This window comes from Oncorhynchus masou, chromosome 24, assembly GCF_036934945.1.
Source record: "Oncorhynchus masou masou isolate Uvic2021 chromosome 24, UVic_Omas_1.1, whole genome shotgun sequence".
Taxonomy (NCBI): Eukaryota; Metazoa; Chordata; class Actinopteri; order Salmoniformes; family Salmonidae; genus Oncorhynchus; species Oncorhynchus masou.
Genome location: NC_088235.1, coordinates 57801176 through 57824814, shown reverse-complemented (window position 1 = coordinate 57824814; position 23639 = coordinate 57801176). Strand labels below are relative to the sequence as shown.

Below are 23639 nucleotides of genomic sequence, written 5' to 3'. Positions count from 1 at the left end.
AGTGACCTGTGTTTGCGTGTGATCAGGGGTGTATTCATTCTGACGATTCTGTTAAAAAGCTTTTCTTAAACAGAATTAAACGGAATGAAACGGGGATAAACATACCTGAATTTGTCCAATAGAAACTCTCTTTTGCGACTGCTGGACAAATGATTACATCCTACATCAGCTAGATGCAGGCAAGAGTGTGCAAGGCTGTATTGAATGTGTCAACGTTTCACCTTGATTACTCATATTATTCTTGACCTGTGCACCTAGCGTACATTGTAAACTTTCGTTCATAGGCTAGGTCAGGCCTGGGAAATTATTTTCCATGGAGGGCCACATTAGAATATATTTTTGCCATCATATTACAGGATTAGCAAGTGTATCACTGTGTTGACAGATATATCTACTGTAAATCACATCCAGATATGCTACTTATTTTACTTTTTTAACATGCACAGAAATGAATCACATCCATGTTCTCCTTTTGGCAAGTATTTTCATTATTAAACATGCAATGAACGACACGGAGGGAAAAGTACATTGTGCATTCAGCACCACGGACAGAACTCTTGTTAACGGGTATGTACAAAAACACAAGAAAGAGAGAGATGACATTTAAAAAACTCAATCAGAGTGAGGAGTGAAGTCTCTGATGGGGATTGACTAGAGCAGTGAAGTCAGGTAGAGTTTCTGAAGTCACTACGCGCAGGATTGCTGAGAGGTGAGGGTCAGTAAGATATGATCTGTGCCTTGACTTGTTATATTTGGTCACTGAAAATGTCTGTTCACATACATAGGTTGACCCAAACAGTACAAATCTTCTGAGCATGACTCCTAATCTTTGGAAAGTTTTGTTCATTGAGAGATGCATAGAACTTGGTCAGTGACATTTTTAAAAATAGTTCTCCAATCACTGCATCAGACTGAAGATCGATAAGCTCAAGTTGCAGGTCAGTGGGAGCATTACCCACATTGAAGGTGAAAGGAGAGGAAACCAACAGCATGTCATTTTCAAACACTTTGAAATCGTCAAAACAACGAGAAAATACACAGTTCAAAGCACGCAGCAGCGATGTATACTTCTCCCGCTGGTCATCTGATAGGGAACAGACTAGTAGTGCCAGAAGGTGGGTGAGGTTGTTGGCTTCTACTTCGCGAATCAGGAGGAGTCATTTTCCCTTGAATTCCCTTGTAGTTTGGAATTCAGTACATTTCTGTGGGCCATAATGTCCATGGTGAAGAGGCAAAATCAGTCAACCATTCGTTATCTTGCAGTTGAGGGAAATCCACATATTTTCCTTTCATTTGCAAAAACTCAGCAATCTCCGACTTCAGGTCCCACACCCTTTTAAGCACCTTCCCCAAACTCAGCCATCTCACATTTGTGTGGTAGGGGAGATCTGCATGACCCGACTCTGTCTCTTCCAACAGTGAGACAAACTGCCTGTGGTTTAAAGATTTTGCTCTTCTGAAGTTTGCCGCTTTAGAGACTGTATCCCCAACATGGCTCATTTTCAGAACACATTTACAGAGCACCTCCTGATGAATAATGCAAAGCAGGAAAATAATTTTCTGATCTGGGTTCAGCTCAGCTACTTGATCTTGTATCCTTTTCAAAAGGCCAATGTTTTTTTCCTGTCAAGTTTGGGCACCCATCAGTGGTCACACTGGATAACTTTTCAAAACTCAGTCTCAGCTTTGCCACACACTTATTAACCTCCTCTGGGGTTAAGCCTCGTAAGAATGTGACATGTCTGTCAGCCTGTCAGTCAACGTCTGTCCTCGTGCTGTTGTTATTTATACGTGCCTTCAAAATAAATGTCCCACAAGCACTGGGAGTTAAATCATTACCCAAAGGCGATTATTGATTTGGCTTTTAATTTGAATAACAAATACATTTTTCAAAACTTTACTATCACAAATTCTTTATGTGATCTGAGCATGATTCCACGGGCCTTTGCTTTAAGCACTGCGATTAAAAATGAAGATACACAAATTATTAAAGAGGGAGCCCCCCCTCTCCATTTTCATGGATAACATTAGGCATAATGTTTTCTGTTAGAGAGTGGAGAAGAAGGAGAGGAGGAAGACTGGATAGGAGGAAGAGTGAAGGAGATAGAGGAGGAAAGGTAAAGATATGATTACAGAGCCTGCCAATGTATTATTCCAAACAATGTTTTTGAGATAAAATACAAAAATGAGGCAAGCATTGGGAATCTATTTTATGTAATAGTGTACAATTAATTATTAAAGATTGGAGAGGAAGGAGAAGAGAGAGAAGGACAAATTAAGGGAGTAAAAAGAGTGAAGTGAGGAGAGTGTAGAAGAGTGAGGTGGAAAGGTAAAGAGAAGGAAAGGAAGAAAGAGAAGGAAGAAGAGTGAAGAAAAGAGGAGAAATATCGGAGGAGAAGAACAAGTTGAGAGTAAGAAGAGTGACACAAGGGGAGTGAAGAAGAGCAGACAAAGGAGATACAGTGGCTCTTTCCAAGTGGGAATGCCATTTTAATGACAACGTGATGAGAGAATTTCCATTTATACGCTCAGGTCAAGGCGATAGAATGGTTCACTGCACCCTTTGTAATTCCTCTTTTTCAATTGCAGTGTGTGTGTGTGGGGGGGGGGGCGGCAGTGGTAAAACGAAAAAGCATAAAGCCTCTCTGATTGGCCGTGTTGGTATGCCCTCTGTCACCACATTCTTCAAGAAGGTAGAGACTTACCAAGAAGAATATGATTTAGTTGTGCAAGAGGATGTCTTTGCTACCACACTATGCGACACAATCATAGTTACACATATCCACAGTTTTAGTAATGTGTTAGCACCATGGGCAACTACAGGACCTGGACCAAGTTGAATTTGTGTCCCCGTCCATTGATGCGTCCAATCATAGACATGTAAAGCTGCTGCCAATAGTAGTCAGATATTGTAAAATATATGATGGCAGCACGTCTGTGGAAACAAAACTGCTTGATTTTGTTGAATTGAAAGGAGAAACAGCAGAGGAAATTGCAGCTGAGGTCCTGGTGGTCATCCAAAAATGTAACCTGGAAAACAAAGTCGTGGCATTCTCTGCCGACAACACAAATACCAACTATGGAGGACTGAATAGGCTGGGGAGGGTCAATGTCCATACCAAAATTAAAAATGCTCCGCAGCGGGAGGTGATAGGTTTAGATTGTCTCCTTTTAAAAAGGCAACCTCTGGGTGAAGAGATCCAGAAGGCAGCGGCCACACTGCAGGAAAAATGCCCCAATGTGACCATCAATGAGGATGCATTGTTTGACGAGCTTAATGGCCTGCAAGATTTCCTAAAGAGGGGGAAGGAAAAAAATAAAATCGCTTGACGCATGGAAAACATCTGAGACACCACTTAGTCATAGATGGAGCACGGTGGTTACCCACTTCAAAGAGAATGACATCCCACACACTAACCTGACTAGATTAGCATCTGTTGTCATGTGCTTACCTGGACGTAATGCACCAGTCGAGAGAGTGTTCTCCCAAATTAATGATATCTGGACAGTAGCAAGAAATAGGGTCACTGTTCCTACCATCAAGGAAATGCTTATTGTGAAGACAAACTTCAACCTCCCCTGCCAGGAGTTCATGGAGAAGCTGGACAAAGACAGAGCAATTCTGATGAAAATACATTATTCTGAGAAATATACAGATTAGGTTGGTTTAAGTATATTATGTAGTTACCAATCTCATCATCATCTTTTTTTTAATGTTGTTAAATATTTCACATATACAATTTTTTTTATCAAGGCGAGACCCAGATGCAGATGGTTGGAGTCTTACAATGTTTAATAATCCAAAGGGGTAGGCAAGAGAATGGTCGTGGACAGGCAAAAAGTCAAAACCAGATCAGAGTCCAGGAGATACAGAGTGGCAGACAGGCTCGTAATCAAGGCAGGCAGAATGGTCAGGCTGGCAGAATGGTCAGGCAGGCAGGTACAGAGTCCAGAAACAGGCAAGGGTCAAAACCAGGAGGACTAGAAAAAGGAGAATTAGCAAAAGGAGTACGGGAAAAACACACTGGTTGACTTGACTAAACATACAAGACGAACTGGCACATAGAGACAGGAAACACAGGGATAAATACACTGGGGAAAATAAGCGATACCTGGAGGGGGTGGAGACAATCACAGGAACAGGTGAAACAGATCAGGACGTGACATTTCTGTTTTCTTAAATTTTGCTCATGTTCTCTTCTGCTCTTATTCTACCCAGACTACCAGGACCACTGAAAGGCTGTTCTGTCTTGTCTGTAGTGTTTCTGTAATATAGTTGTTTTCTCTACCACAGTGTGCCTGTTAGACTAAATACATGAAACCGAATTGTCCCCTTTTTTATTTCATAGACAATAAGATTGATATTTTAATGATATATTGACCGCCGAACTGGAAATGTCCCCGGTTTTCATTTCAGAAATCTGATCACCTTAATAAGGATCGGACCCTTTTTTAAATCTAACTGCCTGTAGCTCAGGCCCTGAAGCAAGGATATGCATATTCTTGGTACCATTTGAAAGGATACACTTTGAAGTTTGTGGAAATGTGAAAGGAATGTAGAATATAACACATTAGATCCGGTAAGAGATAATACAAAGAAAAAAACAACTGTTTTTTGTATTTTTTTCTACCATCATCTTTTAAACACAAGAGAAAGGCCATAATGTAAGATTACAGCCCACTAGATGGCAGCAGTGTAAGTGCAGAATCTATTCTGATCCGATGAACCATTGCATTTCTGTTCAAAATGTTGTATCAAGACTGTCCAAATGTGTCTAATTTGATAATTAACAACTTTTCACGTTCAAAACTGTGTACTCTCCTCAAACAATAGTATGGTAGTCTTTCACTGTAATAGCTACCGTAAATTTGACAGTGCAGTTTGATTAACAATCATTTAAGCTTTCAGCCAATAACATTTATGTCTATGTCCTGGGAAATGTTCTTGTTACTTACAACCTCATGCTAATCGCATTAGCTTACGTTAGCTCAACTGTCTCGCAGGGGATCCACCGATCCTGAAGAAGTTTACCGCCACTGTCACACCCTGACCATAGTTTGCTTTGTATGTTTCTATGTTTTGGTTGGTCAGGGTGTGAGCTGAGTGGGCATTCTATGTTACATGTCTAGTTTGTCTAGTTCTATGTTTGGCCTGATATGGTTCTCAATCAGAGGCAGGTGTTAGTCATTGTCTCTGATTGGGAACCATATTTAGGTAGCCTGTTTGGTGTTGGGTTTTGTGGGTGATTGTTCCTGTGTTAGTTTGCACCAGTTTAGGCTGTTTCGGTTTTCACATTACGTTTATTGTTTTTGTATTAATTCGTGTTCCTTTTTTCATTAAAACATGAATCTAAATAGCCACGCCGCATTTTGGTCCGACTCTCCTTCACATAAAGAAAGCTGTTACAGCCACTGGTATCTACGAGCCCTAAACCTAAACTTAACCCTAAACCTAACCCTAAACCTAACCCTAAACCTAACCCTTACCCTAATCTTAGCAAGCAGTTGCTTATCAACACATAGTTTGTTGATAATATGACCATCTGTAGAGCATCAGATGGACTATCCGGATCCGGACTATCCAAATAATGTGTGACTGTAATATGTATTGTGTGTAATTTGTCAAGGACAATTGGTCAGATTTTTTACTAATCAGATATTTTGTTACAGGATGTTGTCTTATAGTGATTTGTCCATAGTAGCCCATTTTGAAATGTACTGTATAAAACCCTCATTATTTATTTTCTTTTGTAAAAACCCTGAAGAATTCCAAAAGCCGAAATGCATTGGTTTTTAATTGTAACAATCAAGAAGCTTTATTATTTATTTCCATTGTCCTAAGAGTTTCTGTCTGAGGGAAAGAATTTGACCGAGATTAGAGTTTTTGGCACTCAAAGTTAATCACTTGATGAAAGTCCTTGCTGTCACATGAGAGTTTCAAGTGACACTTCACACACTGTTCATCCGGCCAAGAGCCCCAAAAAAGGTGATCTTCTCCGTCTGCAAGGCAGCAACAGCCAGGCACGCATGATGTCAAATATATTGCAAGAATGGCAACCGCAGGGAAGAGACGGGATTACAGTATTCAGTCAACGCTGCTTCTGTGGTGTCTATTGTCTTAGGTCAGATAGCACAGCTCACTGCAGTAGTGGAACACCAGCGTCAGGTAGTAGAGTGACATCACCTGTCTGGCTGTGCGGAGTAGAGGCTCAAAATGGCACCTCAGAAGTCCTTGTCCCAGCCTGACAGCTCATCTGGAGGCTCCTCCAGCTCTGGGGGAAAGATGTCAAAGTGGCTGTGGTCCATCGGCCCCTTCAGCTGGGGAGAGGAACATCAAAGAACACCCGTCAGATACAGTCACATCCAAGAACTCCTTTGACGGTCATATACCTGTACTCTATAATTTTGTGATTAGAGTACTACGCATCAGAACACTTCACCTCTCTCTTCAGTGGGGATATGAGCTTCTGGCATCTCAGCCCCTCCCCGTTGAAGCCCTGGAACCACCTGCAAGACGTCACAAAAAGTCAGCTATTCATTTTCTGTCATAACTACAGATCGATCCCATCATCCCCCAGTGCCCACACACTCCACCAGACCCAATACAATACAGAACAGTTGGTATAGATATTACATACATGCACACACATCACCCCACAAAGACAGACCCCAGCCTATAGGACCCTGTATCAAGCAGTGAACAGAATGTTTTATTCTGCAGGAAGACACACACACAGGAGTATACAGTCACAGCAACACTAAAAACAGAATGATTTAGGTCATATTGGACTGCTAATAGGGTCACTAATGTTTACATACCATTTCTACCAAACATCACTCGCCTACACAGAACAGGAACATCTCTCTAATGACCAAACAAAGGTCAAAATGGCTGTCACGATTTTATGATTTGCCCAGTGAGTTCCTCCAGCTTCGAGCATTAGTGCTCGGATGACTGTTGAGAGGAAGCCAGCTCTGCCAGTCCTATGGTCTATTCAGGCTCTGCTCTGCTGATTAAATAAGGAGGCAGATGCACCCCCCATTCTCACAGATAATTGCTCCCAAGTGCTGTTATTTTTATGCAGTGCTGACTATTGAGACATGATACTGAAGAGAAGGGAGGGGGTAGGTGCTCAACACACATTGCTCTGCACAGTGCAGAGAGGTATGACACCAATAGGTTCTGAAATAATTATCCTAATGTCTCTGGGTGACTGAATGGAGAGAGAATGATCCATAGCCTACTGGTTATGAAGGCACCACTGAGCAAGTTGTTCAAACTGAGCTGGATTTATATCACATTTGATCACAAATCCATCAATGGCTGAATACGTTAAAGAACCATAGCTGATTAGTGGCTAGGATCTAGGATCTGTCTAGGTGTGTAGTTGGTGTTGATGATGCTTTATTAAAAAGAAGCAGACCTACTTGTGTTTCTTAATGTCGATGATTCCGTTCTTCTTATTACCAAGCCTATCCACAGGGTTGAGCCTAAAGGCAGGACAATATATATGTACCTGTTATTGTTGACAACCATCTGGACAAACAGAATGCTGACAACATGATTGCAGCTAATACCCTATACACACGAAAGCAGGTCGATACAGTAGATATGACACAGTCTATTTGATTCAGACCTGGTCTGGTTTGATATGTGATTATTATCCATGCAGGCCACTCATGGACCAATTACATTCAGTTGTTTTTGTCTGGTCAATTACTAAAGTCTCAATTGCTGTGTGACTCACTGAGCTGGCCAAAGGATTTTAAACATGGTGCTCACGAGCCTTGTCCAGTAGCCTATTTATGACCAATCAAATATCAACATACTGTTTCGTCAGCTGAAAGTGTGTCAAAGTGCACTCTGGGTTGTTAGTAAATTCAGAGTGTTGTCAGATTGTCCATGCATAAATTCAGATCGTTTCACTCTCTGAGCGTTCAGAGCACACACTGGATGCTCTGGTAGGGTTTATCTGAGTGTTCTGAACTCACAACGGCAGTCAAGCACCCAAGCTAACAGGCTAAAGTTGGCTAGCTTACTAGCTACTTCCAGACACAAATGAGTGAACACACTCTACTGCCCTAGCAGAGCTAGTTGGACTGTTTTCATGTAATTTAGTGAATGTAACTGTGCTGCTGGCAACAATTTAATAAAATATTTTTTTGCAGACGTTTACTGTCACCTGTCATTTCCACAAGTGAAGGGTGTTGGTAAATTCCTTCATTATTATTCTCTGGCACTCTGAGCACTCTGGCACTCTGAGTACTCTGGCACTCTGAGTACTCTGGCACTCTCAATACAGAGTGCGCTGCTATCGGAGCAGACTGACAGATTGAATTTACACACACATCCTTTATATGCTGCCAACTACCACCACGACAACATTTAGATCCAGAGGATCTTCGTCAGGTTTACTGGTGTTATGGTGCTAATTGGGAGAATACAGTGAGTAGGGACTGTTATTAGCACCTCACAACCCTGAGCTGCACACTCCACTCCCCATCCCCCATGACTGGAGCCTGAGAGTCTAGGGGGTACCATAAACCAGCCTCTCAAACTCTCTCTGACCTGTGTGACTTGTGCCCTGATAGGTTGCTAGGGATGTTACTAGGGGGACGGACATCAATTATTATTATTATTTTTCAAACATTTTATTTAACCTTTATTTAACCAGGCAAGTCAGTTCAGAACAAATTCTTATTTACAATGAAGGCCTACTCCGGGCCAAACCCGCATGACGCTGGACCAATTATGCGACACCCTATGGGGAACTAGGGTTTCATTATTTTTGTTGGCTTTACCTCAAACAAAGTAGACAGACAGACACACTGTTCATTTAATTCAACTACAGCCCTATTTGTCGCTTAATGGGATTACGACAGCAGCAGTCAGTGATGCCACAGCCACATACTTGCAGAGTCTCCTGATGAGGTCATCGGGGCGCTTGCTGATCCTCTTGGGGAACTCAACCTTTTCAATCCCGTGGAGGACCATGGTGTAGATCTTTATAGGGTCAGTTCCAGAAAATGGTGGGCTGGAAGAGGTGGTTTGGAGGGTAGAAAATGTGTAGAAAACAAATAGGGGATCTTGAGGGATCTTGCTCATGATGAACATGACAGGCACTAGCTAAATGGTATCGTGGATATGCTTGGGGCACTTACACACACTGTATTGTCTTATGCAGCCCAACAAGCTATCTCAAGTAGGCTGATAGACACTCATACACTCAACATCCTAGTGTCAAATATGTTACCGTGGTTGTGGAATGAGGCCTAACGTCGAATGGTTCCTCTCAGAGTGAAGTGCCTGAAGAGCCTTATTCAAGATTCAAGCACATACTCAGTGTCCACAACACTCCACCCATTTGGGGCACTGTTATTGTCAAAGGCCGATCACATCACAGATCATACTGTCCTACTGTCTCACCTGCCAGTCAGCAGCTCAAAGATGAGGATCCCTAGAGACCAGCAGTCAGCTCCAAAGTCATGGCCCTTGTTCATGATGACCTCTGGGGCCACATACTCTGGGGTCCCACAGAATGTCCATGTCTTCTTCCCCAGGCCTATCCTCTTAGCAAAACCAAAGTCAGCCTGAGGAAACAGACAGATACTGTAACATGGACACCCCTTCAAACATGTACACCCCTGGTGGTTTTGGCTATAGAAGGCTAGAATGATCTTACTGAAGAGCTAACAGAATTTCAATTTGTCACCGTCATAAGATGCCACCTTTGCAACAAGTCAGTTCATCAAATTTCTGCCCTGCTAGAGATGCCCCTGTCAACTGTAAGTGCTGTTATTGGGAAGTGGAAACATCTAGGAGCAACAATGGCTCGGCCGTGAAGTGGTAGGCCACACAAGCTCACACAATTGAACAGCAGAGTGCTGTAGCGTGTAGCGCACAAAAAAAATAATCTGTCCTTAGTTGCAACAATCACTACAAACTGCCTGTCACGACTTCCGCCGATGTCGGTCCCTCTCCTTGTTCGGGCGGCGTTCGGCGGTCGACGTCACCGGTCTTCTAGCCATCGCCGCTCCACTTTCATTTTCTATTGGATTTGTCATGTTTTCCCGCACACCTGGTTCACATTCCCTCATCAGACTAAATGTATATTACTCTCTGTTTCCCCCATGTCTGTGTGTGGAATTGTTCTTTGTGTAGGGTGTTACGCTACAGGCTGGCTTGCGCTAGGTTTGTTTCAAACCTAGTTTTGTTTGTTTTATTTAATGCGGTTCATGTTACCGTAGTTGTGCTTTGTGTTGCCTCGCCTGTGCCTTTGGGCCAGGGTGTATATTAAAGTTCTCCTGTTATCACCCATCTCTGCTCTCCTGCGCCTGACTTCCCAGCAACCAGTCATTCACCCCGTTACACTGCCTCTTGAAGCAACGTCAACACAAGAACTGTTCATCGGAAGCTTTCCATGGCCGACACAGACCACCATTCACAATGCCAAGTGTCGGATGGAGTGGTGTAAAACTCACCACCATTGGACTCTGGAGCAATGGAAAGGCCTTCTCTGGAGTAATGAATCACGCTTCACCAACTGGCAGTCCGATGGACAAATTTGGGTTTGGCGGATGCCAGGGGAACGCTACCTGCCCGAATGAATGGTGCCAACTGTAAGGTTTGGTGGAGGAGGAATAATGGTCTATGGCTAGGTCCATTAGTTTCAGTGAAGGGAAATCTCATCACATACAGTACAATGATATTGTAGAGGATTCTGTGCTTCCAACTTTGTGGCAACAGTTTGGGGAAGGCCCTTTCCTGTTTCAGCATGACAATGCCCCCGTGTACTAAGCAAGGTCCATACAGAAATGGTTTATTGAGATCGGTGTGGAAGAACACACAACATCTAGTGGAAAGCCTTCCCAGAAGAGTGGAGGCTGTTATAGCAGCAAAGCGGGTACCAACTCAATATCAATGTCCTTGATTTTGGAATGAGATGTTCGATGAGCAGGTGTCCACATACTTTTGGTCATGTAGTGTCTGACTATGTACAAACAACTGAAAATGAGCAGTGATCAAATGAAGGTCTATTACCATTTTGACATAGCCTTCTGCATCCAATAGTAGGTTCTCAGGTTTCAGGTCTCTGTAGATGATTCCTCTGGCGTGGAGGTAGTCAAAGGCTTCCAGGACACAGGCAATGCAGAAGCGGGCTGTCTGCTCCTCAAAGAAACTCCTGTTTCACAGTCAAGGCCAACATTAAGACACATATTAGGATTTTGTACTGTAACAACTTTTCATGAATTTTGAAGCATTTATGTCATTCAAAAAAACACGGACGCACATAAAGGCTGCTTTCCCCATTAATTTTTCCCCATAGGAACGGCTTTACGAAACAAAACGTTTTGTTTTTAGGACTACAAGCTGGCGAGCTCTGTTGATTACAGGATTTTGAGGTGTTTTAGCAGATGTAAGACCACCCACACTCACATGTCGCGTAGTACACTCCACAGCTCACCACCCAGGCAGACTTCCAGTAGCAAGTACACATACTTGTCATCTCGGAATGTCCGAAACAACCTGGAACACAAAGTGACCTTTAGAGGACTTAGGACCATCTGAACAATGTTACTGTTCTGGGGTTCTTGACAGAGGTCTTCAGCTCCGCAGAATGTTTCTTTGGGTGAGGTACTTTCAGGTGTTAAACTGCTTTTTGTTTGCCTTGGATCTGTTTGTCAATTGAGCCCCAAAGAACAGTTACTAAGAAAGCAGAGTGAGAGAAAGGAGCATTTTGAAAAAGAGAGAGAAGAGAGAGGTGTGTGAAGATGGATATGGCATTCAAACTGAACTTTCCTCTTTGAGTGGCAGCTGGAATCAGTGTTTGCCCAGACCTTTTGTCCTTGAATGTCACAGGGCGGATAAATCAAACCTCAGTCTACACTCAGCGGTGAGACCAAGGACAACGACATTCTCCAAAGGGACTCCTTAGCAACTCATGCTGGACCATAGAACATGTGGAGGGGGGCCTCTCACTCTTAATAGGAAAGTTCTAACTTTCCTCTCATGAACCACTTCTTGTTTCATGGTCAACACCCTTCACTTCCACAGTCCTTTTTCCCGTGTCAATCTGAGGGCTGACTTGTCTTATTCAGTGAAATGAGACCTTTCACTCTCAAGTCATGGGAGTCATGGCAATGGAACTAAATCACTTGGGAAATAATAAACATCACTTTGTCTAAAACTAGCCAGGTTTCCATCCATTCATTTCATGCGGATTAATTACCTGATGTATGAAAAAAGTAATGACTGAGCTGATGGAAACAGAGGATTTTATAAATGCTGACAGACAATTTGTTCCTTCGACATGAAGGGATCTTTTTGGTCAGTAAAGTGTATTATGCGAGAAATGGCAATGGAAATGCCTTTATATTGAAATATAGTAACCAACACATCAAAGTAAATTTGGAGTCAAGCAACGATACAGTACCAGACAAAGGTTTGGGCACACCTACTAATTCAAGGGTTTTTCTTTATTTTTACTATTTTTTTTACTGTAGTGAAGACATCAAAGCTATGAAATAACACACATGGAATCATGTAGTAACCAAAAAGGTGTTAAACAGATTCTTCAAAGTAGCCACCCTTTGCCTTGATGAAAGCTTTGCACACTCTTTGCCTTCTCTCAACCAGCTTCATGAGGTAATCACCTGGAATGCATTTCAATTAATAGGTGTGCCTGGTTAAAAGTTAATTTGTGGAATTTCTTTACTTTTTAATGCATTTGAGCCAACCAGTTGTGGTGATTGGAGGTGGTATACGGAAGATAGCCCTATTTGGTAAAAGAACAAGTCCATATTATGGCAAGAACCACTCAAATAAGCAAAGAGAAATGACAGTCCATCATTACTTTAAGACATGAAGGTCAGGAAATGTGGAACATTTCCAGAACTTTTAAAGTTTCTTGAAGTGCAGTCGCAAAAACCATCAACCGCTATGATGAAACTGGCTCTTATGAAAGGAAGACCCAGAGTTGCCTCTGCTACAAAGGAGTTAACTGCACCTCAGATTGCAACCCAAATAAATGCAACACAGAATTCAAGTAACAGACACATCTCAACATCTGTTCAGAGGAGACTGCGTGAATCAGGCCTTCATGGTCGAATTGCTGCAAAGAAACGACTACTAAAGGACACCAAGAAGAAGAGACTTGCTTGGGCCAAGAAACACGAGCAATGGATATCAGACCAGTGGAAACCTGATGAAACCTAATGAGTCCAAATTTGAGATTTTTGGTTCCAACCATAGTGTCTTTGCGAGATGCAGAGCAGGTGAACGGATGATCTCCTCATGTATGGTTCCCACCGTGAAGCATGGAGGAGGTGGTGTGATGGTGTGGGGATGCTCATTCTTTGTGATTAATTTAGAATTCAAGGCACAATTAACCAGCATGGCTACCACAGCATTCTGCAGCGATACACCATCCCATCTGGTTTGCCCTTAGTTGGACTATCATTTGTTTTCAACAGCACAATGACCCAAAAGACACTGTGTAAGGGCTATTTGAGTTTTACATCAGATGACCGGGCCTCCACAATCACCTGACCTCAACCCAATTGAGATGGTTTGGGATGAATTGGACCGCAGAGTGAAGGAAAAGCAGCCAACAAGTGCTCAGCATATGTGGGAACTCCTTCAAGACCGTTGGAAAAGCATTCCTCATGAAGCTGGTTGAGAGAATCCAAAGAGTGTGCAAAGCTGTCATCAAGGCAAAGGGTGGCTACTTTGAAGAACCTCAAATATAAAACATTTGTTTTAACACTGTTTTGGTTATGATTCCATGTGCTATTTCATAGTTTTGATATCTTCATTATTATACTACAATGAAGAAAATAGTAAAAAACTAAGAAAAACCCTTGAATGAGTAGGTGTGACTGGTACTGTATGTTGTGTTGTCCTCCCACTACTACTTGTGAAAGCATGCCGTTTATTGGGCTACAGATTAAATCCATTAATGTGAACTTCACAGGGTGGTGAAAGTGAGCTTGATGCTCCTTTCCAATACATTTCGAGGGTCTTATTCTGGTGACATGATGATTGATGTTTGGCTGCCGTTTGACAAATAAAAATGATCCATAATAATGTATCTGTGAGCTGTTGGCTATAGTGCACGTGCCAAGACCAGAGTGGGCACATTTGCAATATTACGTAACGTTTTTGTGTCAAACCATCAGTCGAGTTGAAAAATGCAATTGAAACCCATTTAACTTTTTATTCCGTACATTGGAATTAAAATCGCAAAAGTTATTTTTATGCGCACTATGTCATCAAGCACAGCCTTTTATCCGCAATAAGTCAGTTTGATGGAAACACATCGCTGGTGTGAAAATGTGCATATTGTTCAATGCAGATTTTTAGAATATTGGCATGAAAATCTGTCGCCAATTGGATGGAAACCTAGTTAAACTAGATTACAATATTTGTTTCAAGGAATTTTAAAACCATCGAAAGTATGTGAAAGTAAGACTGGTCTTGGCAGCATTTGCCTCATTTCTATTTCAAGTTTGACTTTTGTCAGAAACCACTCTAAACATGCGTTACGCATTGACTAGATGGATACAATACATGCTGTATAAATTTCCATTGTGAATACAAACACTCTCTTTTCATAGATCTGAACAATGAATTTGTCCTTCACTTAACTGTTTGTTTATGCATTCAGCGGATTCACGAGGTCCCACTTTGCATCCCACTGCGATTGTATGATGTTGTATAACCATACATTGTTTTTTATGAAACAATACAGGATCCTCAAAAAGAAAATGATGATTGGGAATAGAGTACATCTACAGTGGGGCCTGAAATTGACACCCTTGATTAAAGACTGTATGAAATAAATCATTTCAATACTGAGCTATATTGTATGCTCAACATTTCATACCCGCAAGACATGCTAACCTCTCACCCTTACCAATAACAGGGGAAGTTAGCATTTGAGCATACAATATAGCTAAGTATTTTCATTATTTATTTTATACCATCATTATTGTTCATCTTTATCAATGGTGTCAATAATTTCAGACCCCACTGTATATGATTTTCCACATGGGAGGCCTTGCAAACATCATTATGTCTTGTCTCCCTCTTCAAATAAAAGTTTATTTGTCACGTGCTCAGAGTACAACAGGTTACAGTGACAGAGTAGTTCGCCTTGCTCTTTAGATTGAACCTGATTATATGAATGGAGCATGACTGCTATTAAGTCATGCTCCATTCATATTGGAACTCCTTTACACTGATATAAACCTGTATCATGTGAAGTACTCTAAGAAAACATTGCAGTTGTCAAAGCTTGAAAAAAAGCCTGAATAAAAGGCTATGGATGTTTACACTGCTTTGGGGACTTTGCAATAGGCAGTGTTGTGTGAGGACAACCAGAGAGCATTGTGAGCACGTGACGCAGACCTGACTATGAAGTGTGACTTGGTCAGCTGAAGGACATTCCTCTCAGAGTAGATGTGCTCCTGTTGTCTCGTGTCCAAAATGTGCTTCTTTTTAATACACTTCAGAGCAAATGTGGTGTCTTCATCTCTCAGTTTCACCTGCAATATAAACATAACAATTATTGACATGATGTTACATCATTTTTATAGCAACTGTAGGCCTATGCCCTATGCGGTTGTTTTTGCCGTTGCTTTATGTTGTGGTGTGACCCAGACATCAGGCCACTCACCAGCTCTACTCGGCCGAACCCACCCATGCCCAGTGTGGCTATGACCTCCAGGTCCTGGAAGGGGTCATGGGTGGGGAGGACAGCAATCCTCTCCCTGAGCCGATGCACTTCCTGGGCCTCTGGGGACGAGTCGATAACGCGGGAATGGGGCCTGTGGAAAGAGGGAAGGAGGGAGGGAGGGAGGAAGGGGGGACCATTTGGGTTCAACTCCTAAATCTCTGTTTCTGCCCACAGTGGGGTCCTAAAATGTCTGGGGTGGTTGGGTATTTGTCAATGTACGTAACTGCCATTTGTTATTTGAATTATGTGGAAACAGTAATTTTGTGGAACTACTTACAGTGCATTTCTCCTCACGTCACATCGGGAGAGCTCTTCGACATATTCCTTCAGATACGCCTGCAGCTCCTCATAAGTGCCCACCATCTGGTTGAAGTTGCTGGAGAGGTGGCATAACCACATGACTGCTGTTTCCTTTCAGTGTGTGTGTGTGTGTGTGTGTGTGTGTGTGTGTGTGTGTGTGTGTGTGTGTGTGTGTGTGTGTGTGTGTGTGTGTGTGTGTGTGTGTGTGTGTGTGTGTGTGCGCGTGCGTGCGTGCGTGCGTGCGTGTGTGTGTGTGTGCGTGCGCAGTGACCGCACTCACTCTCTGTCCACCACCAAGCACTGTGTGTCATTCTCAGTAGAGATGATGTTTGCTGAACGTACATCCTCACTGGAAAGAAACAGACAGTCTTATTCAGCAGAGCTACACACAATTGAATCCAATGGAAATTCACCACAGAATCATGCAATAGCCGCCAGAGAATGCATGCCTTTGTCAGACAGACAGACATTCCGAGGCCCACTACTCTACACTATGGTGAAAGGATTTGATTGAAACTGCGTTGGTAAAATGTGTGGATTGTCAATCAGGGGGCAAGCAATGAGAATTGATAGAAAGTGGACAAGCGCATGTTAACATGGGAGAACGAGGGAACCGACGGGGTGTTACAAGTGTGTTTGATACTTGCCTTGGTGCAAAAGACAAACCAGGCCAGAGTGCTTTTGCCCATTTAACATTTTGAGTCGGTCAAAGCGATCAGTAACAGCTCTTACCTTATAAGGGCTTTTTCTCCAAAGTAGTCGCCCACACCCAGCGTCTTTATCTCCTGCGGCTCAGTACATCCCTCTGTGGTCTGGGTGACACACACCTGGCCAGAAACCACAGCATGTTAAGGGCTATCTATTTTTGCCCTCGATCCAATATGGCAGACTACGTTTTCTACAATTAAGATAGCATGATCTATCACGGTCGGATAAAGCATTTCAACTTCTCTGTAACGCCAGATACGAAAGTGAGTCTTTTCAGCTACAAACATGAACCATGTGTCTTACCTCTCCTTTAGCTATAATGAAGAAAGTGTTCCCTTCTTCGCCCTCCCGAATGACATACTCTCCTTTATCAAAATAGTCCTAGGCATGAGACAAAATAATCAACAAATCTTCCCAAATCACCTGTTATAAAAAAAAAGTCTGATTAAGAAACAAAGTAAAAGGCTCACAATTTCCAGACAGTCAACGATTTTAGAAAGCTTCTCTTCTGGCAGGTCTCTCAGCAGAGATACACTGTAAAAGATAAGGACACAGAGTTTGTTATTGGGGGGGGGGGGATGTGGATTTAGCAATGCAACATATTCACAACTACTTCAAAGATAACCTAACTTAATAGTAGACACTGAGTGTACAAAACATTAAGAACACCTGCTCTTTCCATGACATAGACTGTCCAGGTGATAGCTCCCTTACTGATGTCACATGATGAATCCACTTCAGTCGGTGTAGACGAAGGGGGGGGGGGGCAGCGTAAATAAGGATGTTTAAGCCTTGAGACAATTGAGACATGGATTGTGTGTGTGTGCGCCATTCAGAGGGTGAATGGGCAAGACAAAATATTTAAGTGCCTTTGAACGGGGTATTGTAGTAGCACAGGAGGTTGCTGGCACCTTAATTGGGGAGGACGGGCTCGTGGTAATGGCTGGAGCGGAATTATGGGATGGAATCAAATACATCAAACACATGGTTTGATGCCATTCCATATATTGTAACACAATATAATGAAGGTGTTCCTAATGTAAAATGTTTATTTCAAACATTTTTAAGGGGTAGATCAGCTTTAATATTGCAGCTAAATTCCATCAATGTAATTGTCTGCATCATTTCCAATCCCACATATATATTGTTTGCATTTATTTACATACATATAAATACATACATATTCATACATATACTGTATATACACATCTTTAAAAAATATATATTTTCCTTTATAACTTTTTAACCCTACCACTTCTCTGCTAATTGGAGTAAACTAATGAACAACAACACTTAAGCTTCTACTTCCAGCTTATACATACTATATACATTTTACGGACACAGTCTATTTTACATTTATATTTTGTTTGTTTTTTCTCCTGACCTTCCTCGAACCTCAATCATTTCTTCATTTCACAAAAGTTCTGAACCTATATACGTTTTACGGACACTTTATGTTTTATATTAGTTATCTTCTTGTTATTAGCTGTTATTAGTCCCAACCTTCAGCGCCATTCAACCCATCTCTTACAGTAACACCATCCATACTGGATCTCTATTGTGTTCCTAATGTTCCTAAACTTTCATGCACATCTCCCTTAGACATCAATGCCTGCTTCACGGTTGAGGACCAATCCTCTAGCTGTACCTGCGTAGGAAGCTGAAGTACTCTTCTTGTGTGGCCTGTGTAGACTTCATCATAATACTCTGGAAGGTCTGACGGTCCAGAGCCCAGATATGAGCCTGGGATACAGCTGGCCATTGGAAATCACAAGTCCGATCAACACACCACACAACATCAGACATTCACTGGGCCGGGTATTCTTAGAACATTATATGAGTTGGAAAAACATTGCGTGAACATTGCATGAACATACTTTCAATATGTGAAAAAGGTGTGTGGTTCCTACAGTACTATTCCATGCCAGATTAGAGAAAGCACCTGTGTGAAATATGGTTTTGTACATTCTAATGACGATTTAATAGTCCCTTGGTGACTCCTCATAAAATCATGTGCCGCCATGCTGCTCTGTCGTACATTGGTAATCATGTATGTCACATGAGTGGTTTGTTGCACTTGAGTATGAACACTTTGTTTACGATGTGTGTGGAAAAGTATTGTATCTAAAAGGGGAAATCCTCTCATTCTAGAGACTCTACCAGTTAAACTCACCTTTCACTGTAGCAGTTCTCTTACAGTTGTACAATATAGCCAATTCTCCAAAGGCAGTCCTGGGACGCATCTCTCCAAGCAATTTGCCATTCTGAGTGACCTTTAGCAGGCCATCTGAAGGGACAAAACCTAGCCTGAGTATAGACCAACAGCCAAAGATATACTGTGTAAGAAGGTAATAAAGTCGATATGACCTGCCAGCACATAGAGGTAGTTCCCTGGTTCTCCCTCCTGGATGACCAGTTGGCCATCAGTGTAGATCCTCTCATACATGCAGTCCACCATCTCCCTCAGGTGCTGCGGATCCAGCTTCTTCAGGAAGTCATTGTTCATGATGGCGTCATTGATTAGCTTCTTGGTGCTGGGAACAGGAGGAGCACAGATAAGAGGCACAGACACTCTACATTTAGAGGTCAAAGCCTTGTTTCACCTCCATATCAATATTCATCCAGCGTTTTAGTTGGAAGTCAAATATCAGCTTTGACAGCAAGTCAAGTAAATTGGTACTTGAGGCACAAATGGGCAGATTATTTTGAATAACGTGGGTTTTATCGCCTTTGGATAACTTTTCTGAACAAAAGGATCCAATGTATTGCAGTAAAGTACTAGGAAAGCACACCAAAAGTCGAATTAGTTCACATTAAACAGCCCACTAAGCCCTACATACAGTAGGGGCTGCTAACTGGTGGTTGAGTTTGCGCGACCATGAGTAAACGCTTTGTCACGAGAGACTGTCAACGACGCCGTTACAACTGTATTTATACGACAGCGTTCATGTTTTCACAGATGGACAAAGCCCTATGCTGTCACTAGTCTCTAAACCAGCCACATAAAAGACTAAACTGTTGATGTAGTACCGTTACTGCTGTCAGTTTCCCCCTGTATCCCTCTTAACTACAAGGCCTATGTTATCACATCAGACAGCCGAGGGCCAGTCCATTAACCTAATATCGACCTGGTGAATGAACTAAAGCAGGAGAGTGTGAGGCAGGCAACCGAGGTCTGCTTAATTGAAGCCATAATTATCCAGTCCATACATGTTGCGTATTGATGCTCAACGCCTTTGTTTCCCCGTGTGCCTTCCAATTATCTCCAATGCTAATACAGGATTTCAAATCTCCTTGGAGTGGCAGGCACTACAAAGGCTTGGCCAGAGCTGTTGTTCTTTCAAGAGAGTCAGGCAGTTTTCCAGAGAACACTTGGGCCGAGAATCAATCAGAACACAGATTTGGACAATGCGTCGTTTAAAAGGTCATTTACAATTAAACCGACATATGCACCTCTTCCTGTGAACGTGGTCTCCGTGAACACGGTCACATTGACTTTAAAACGTGCATTGTGGGCCAAGCAAGATACCCCTACCTACATGTACAAATTACCTCGACTAACCTGTACCCCCGCACATTGACTTGGTACCGGTACCCCCTGTATATAGCCTCGTTACTGTTATTTTATTTTTTACTTTAGTTTATTTAGGAAATATTTTCTTGAACTGCTGGTTAAGGGCTTGTAAGTAAGCGTTCCACAGTAAGGCCTGTTGTATCGGCACATGTGACAAATAAAATGTGATTTGATTTGAGATCAGATTGAATCTCGGCATAGTTATTTTTTTATGTGCATGTAGCCTATACCAGACACCGGCATTCAGTGAGAACAAATAATGATTAAAGGCAGGCTTTATCATCACAGACCTAGCTTATTGGGAAATAGGTTAGAATGTAATTAAATGTGGGAGAATGAGACAATAGGAACAAGTACAATAGAGGACAATCAGTCTGGGCTGTCCACCACGACATGGAAATGTTTCTAGAGTTATTATCCCTTCCAACATCCTCAACAACATTGTGTGGTACTGTTGATGTCTGACACCCACCTGGAGTCCTTGCGGAGACGGGCCTTCTCTATGGACACATGTTGGGCTCTGAACCCCCCGCAGAAGTGCCCTGAGGTGGGCTCAGCTGACACGCCCTCCTTGGCCTTGAGCCTGCAGTGGACCTCCACGGCCACACTGTGGAAGCGGGTGGGACCCTGGTTGATGACACTGAGCAAGCGGTGGCTGGGGTAGTTGGGAGCCGGAGCGGAGCGGACCAGGCTGTTGTAGCCGATGGCATCCTGGAGCTTCTCTATTTGGGAGACTTTCGCCTCCAGCTCTCTCTGCAGGCTTTGCAGCTGCAGCTCCTGGGCTTTAAACTCCTGGTCCCTCTGGGCCAGCTCCTCTTCCAGGCGGGCTATCCTGAGCCTCAGGGGCTCCGTGTCCCACACTGGGCTGCCCTGAGGCTCCACCTTGAGGCTGGAGGCCAGGCATCTGTCCTCTGGCCGTGGGGCTTTGATTGAACCGTTGCCCATGGCCAGCTGTTGGCTGGCCACCATAGGAAAGCTCTTGGTCACCCTCGTCTTGTCAATGATAGGTCTCCGTCTGGTGAAAAGTCTCCTTTCTCCTTGAGAAGAATATTATGCTTTATGTTACGGCCGGCTCTGTCCTTTTTGGGGCTCTAATCAAGATTTGGTAGCTAACAAAATCAATGGCGGCCCGCTGGAGGTCAGGGCACCTGGGCACGTGCCTGGTCGGTATTTGACCATGATTACTACAAGTTTAGATAGCTAGCTAGACTAATTTACCAATCTAAACAATTGCTAACTTGTTGGATAATTGAGTGAACATGGATAATTGACATGGATAATTGAGTGACTGTCAATGACTGACATAATAAGAGACAAATTGCTTATGCACAACCAAATTTCAGTTGCTTAGGGCCCCCTAGCGGCCTGGGGCCCTAAGCAACTGCTTATACCTGGAGCCGTCCCTGCTTTATGTTAAAATAGATTTGATCAGCAACAGATCATCTTGAATAGATTTTAAATCCACAGGATATACATCCCTATGATAATATTTAATTGACAAACTACAAATTTCCAAGCATCAATTGCATTCGGTTTAACCTCCAAAGAATGAAACTTGGTGAAAAAATACCGTACAAGCCAATGACTGTGAAAATAAGGAAGCCTATATTCCTGCATTCATTGCACGGAACTGATACAATATCTTTCAAACGGAAACATTGACATAACTGACATCACTATATCTTGATTCTAGATCTGCGACCAGATATATATATATATATATATATATATATATATATATATATATATATATATATATATATATATATATATATATAATAATTAATTAAGATCTGGTCGCATTTTTGAAGACGTTTAGAGAGTGCAATACAATGTAATTATATATATATATACATATATATATATATATATATACATACATATATATATATATACATACATATATATATATACATACATACATACATACATATATATTCACTCTCTCTAAACGTCTTCAAAAATGTATTTAATCGGTTGTTGCTAGCAATATTCCCATCCCCAAATATCTAATTATATGTATAATTTGCCCCATGGCAAAATGTGTATAATAGTTCTAAAACTGCTAAAAGTATTCTCTTCCCCAAGGAAAAATGTATCGATTTGCAGGAAATTTGCTTCAATTCTGCAAAAATGTCTCTTTGATGTCAAGGGGGGGGGGGGGCTTTAAAATATAGGAGTTGTATTCTGATATTATTCTGATATTATGAAGGTGTCCCTGAAGTATTTGCTATCACAAAGGGGGTCCCCCTGATGCAAAAAAGTTTGGGGACCCCTGTTCTAGAGAATGCAATTACCATTTTATGATATTGAAACACTGACATGCATACTGTATGCTGCAGCAACACAACAAAAAGTATGATTAAAAATGCCATGTATATATGGCATACATGTTGTAAAATGTTGTAAAAAGTTCACACAGCCACACATCAGAGCTTGTCCTATCATAGCCTAAATGAAATTGCACTAGCCTGCAATATGTCGCAACAATAGCCTAAGTCGTAGCTATATTACTTACAATATCGTCGAGTACGTTCCTGGTTTCTCAAAATGTAATGCAATATTTCATAAATGTAATGAATGAGCCTTTCCAGATGTTCAAACACCTGCGAAAAAACAAAGACGATCATCTCCCTTGAATGCACTGTGATCTGTGACATCCTCCTCAGAAGCCCGTTGTCGTTAATGTGAGTACTTATGTGGAAATAATGGTACTCCCACTCCGTCCAATGACGGCAAGAATAATCAAGGCTACCTCTGGTGGCTACCCCTGGTGGTCGCATGGTGTTTATCAACGTAGAAACGGAGTTGAATACTGGCCATATTCACACCTTGCGTTGATATTTTTTCGTTTACATGATGGCCAGGCGTATTATTATTTATTATTATACCTTATTTCCACAAGGTTTCATTGAACAGGCCTCCAGCAACAACAATTTAAAAACTCAATTCTTTATTTTTGGAATTATTGACAATGTTCTCAAAATGTGACATGTATTGAACAGTGAAATAAGAATTGGCAACCAGTGACGTACTCTGAAATTTAAGATCTGTAAAAAGTAAAAACCTTCTCTGATAAAAACAACAACTGTTAAAACACCTTTGACAGCACACTCAACGAAGCCATTAAAACATACTGAACTATGGATTAGATTGATTTAATTCAAAGGTTTACGGATGACTCACATTGAATCTCAAGAAACAACCTTTCTAAACCTCAACTTAATGTTAACATTGCAAATTGTTTTCATTTTCAAGAGTCTGTAACACCAGAGGAAGTTATAAAAGGTCACTTTACTGACAGAATTCCTCGTCTTGTG

General features: G+C 42.0%; 1 protein-coding gene across 1 annotated transcript; it reads right to left on the bottom strand.

Moving 5' to 3' along the window:
* Positions 1 to 6085: 6085 nt before the first annotated feature.
* Positions 6086 to 22989, bottom strand: LOC135511648 (cGMP-dependent protein kinase 2-like). The gene is made up of 19 exons (XM_064933130.1): positions 22838 to 22989; positions 20792 to 21356; positions 19113 to 19279; positions 18919 to 19032; positions 18394 to 18499; positions 17216 to 17279; positions 17049 to 17126; positions 16770 to 16864; positions 16318 to 16386; positions 16015 to 16113; positions 15678 to 15828; positions 15410 to 15546; positions 11438 to 11527; positions 11042 to 11183; positions 9428 to 9591; positions 8913 to 9035; positions 7429 to 7491; positions 6441 to 6507; positions 6086 to 6318 (listed from the first exon to the last, which is right to left on the bottom strand). Exons 2-19 carry the CDS (start codon positions 21286 to 21288, stop codon positions 6223 to 6225), a joined length of 2322 nt encoding a protein of 773 aa, XP_064789202.1. The 5' UTR covers positions 21289 to 21356; positions 22838 to 22989; the 3' UTR covers positions 6086 to 6222.
* Positions 22990 to 23639: the final 650 nt, after the last annotated feature.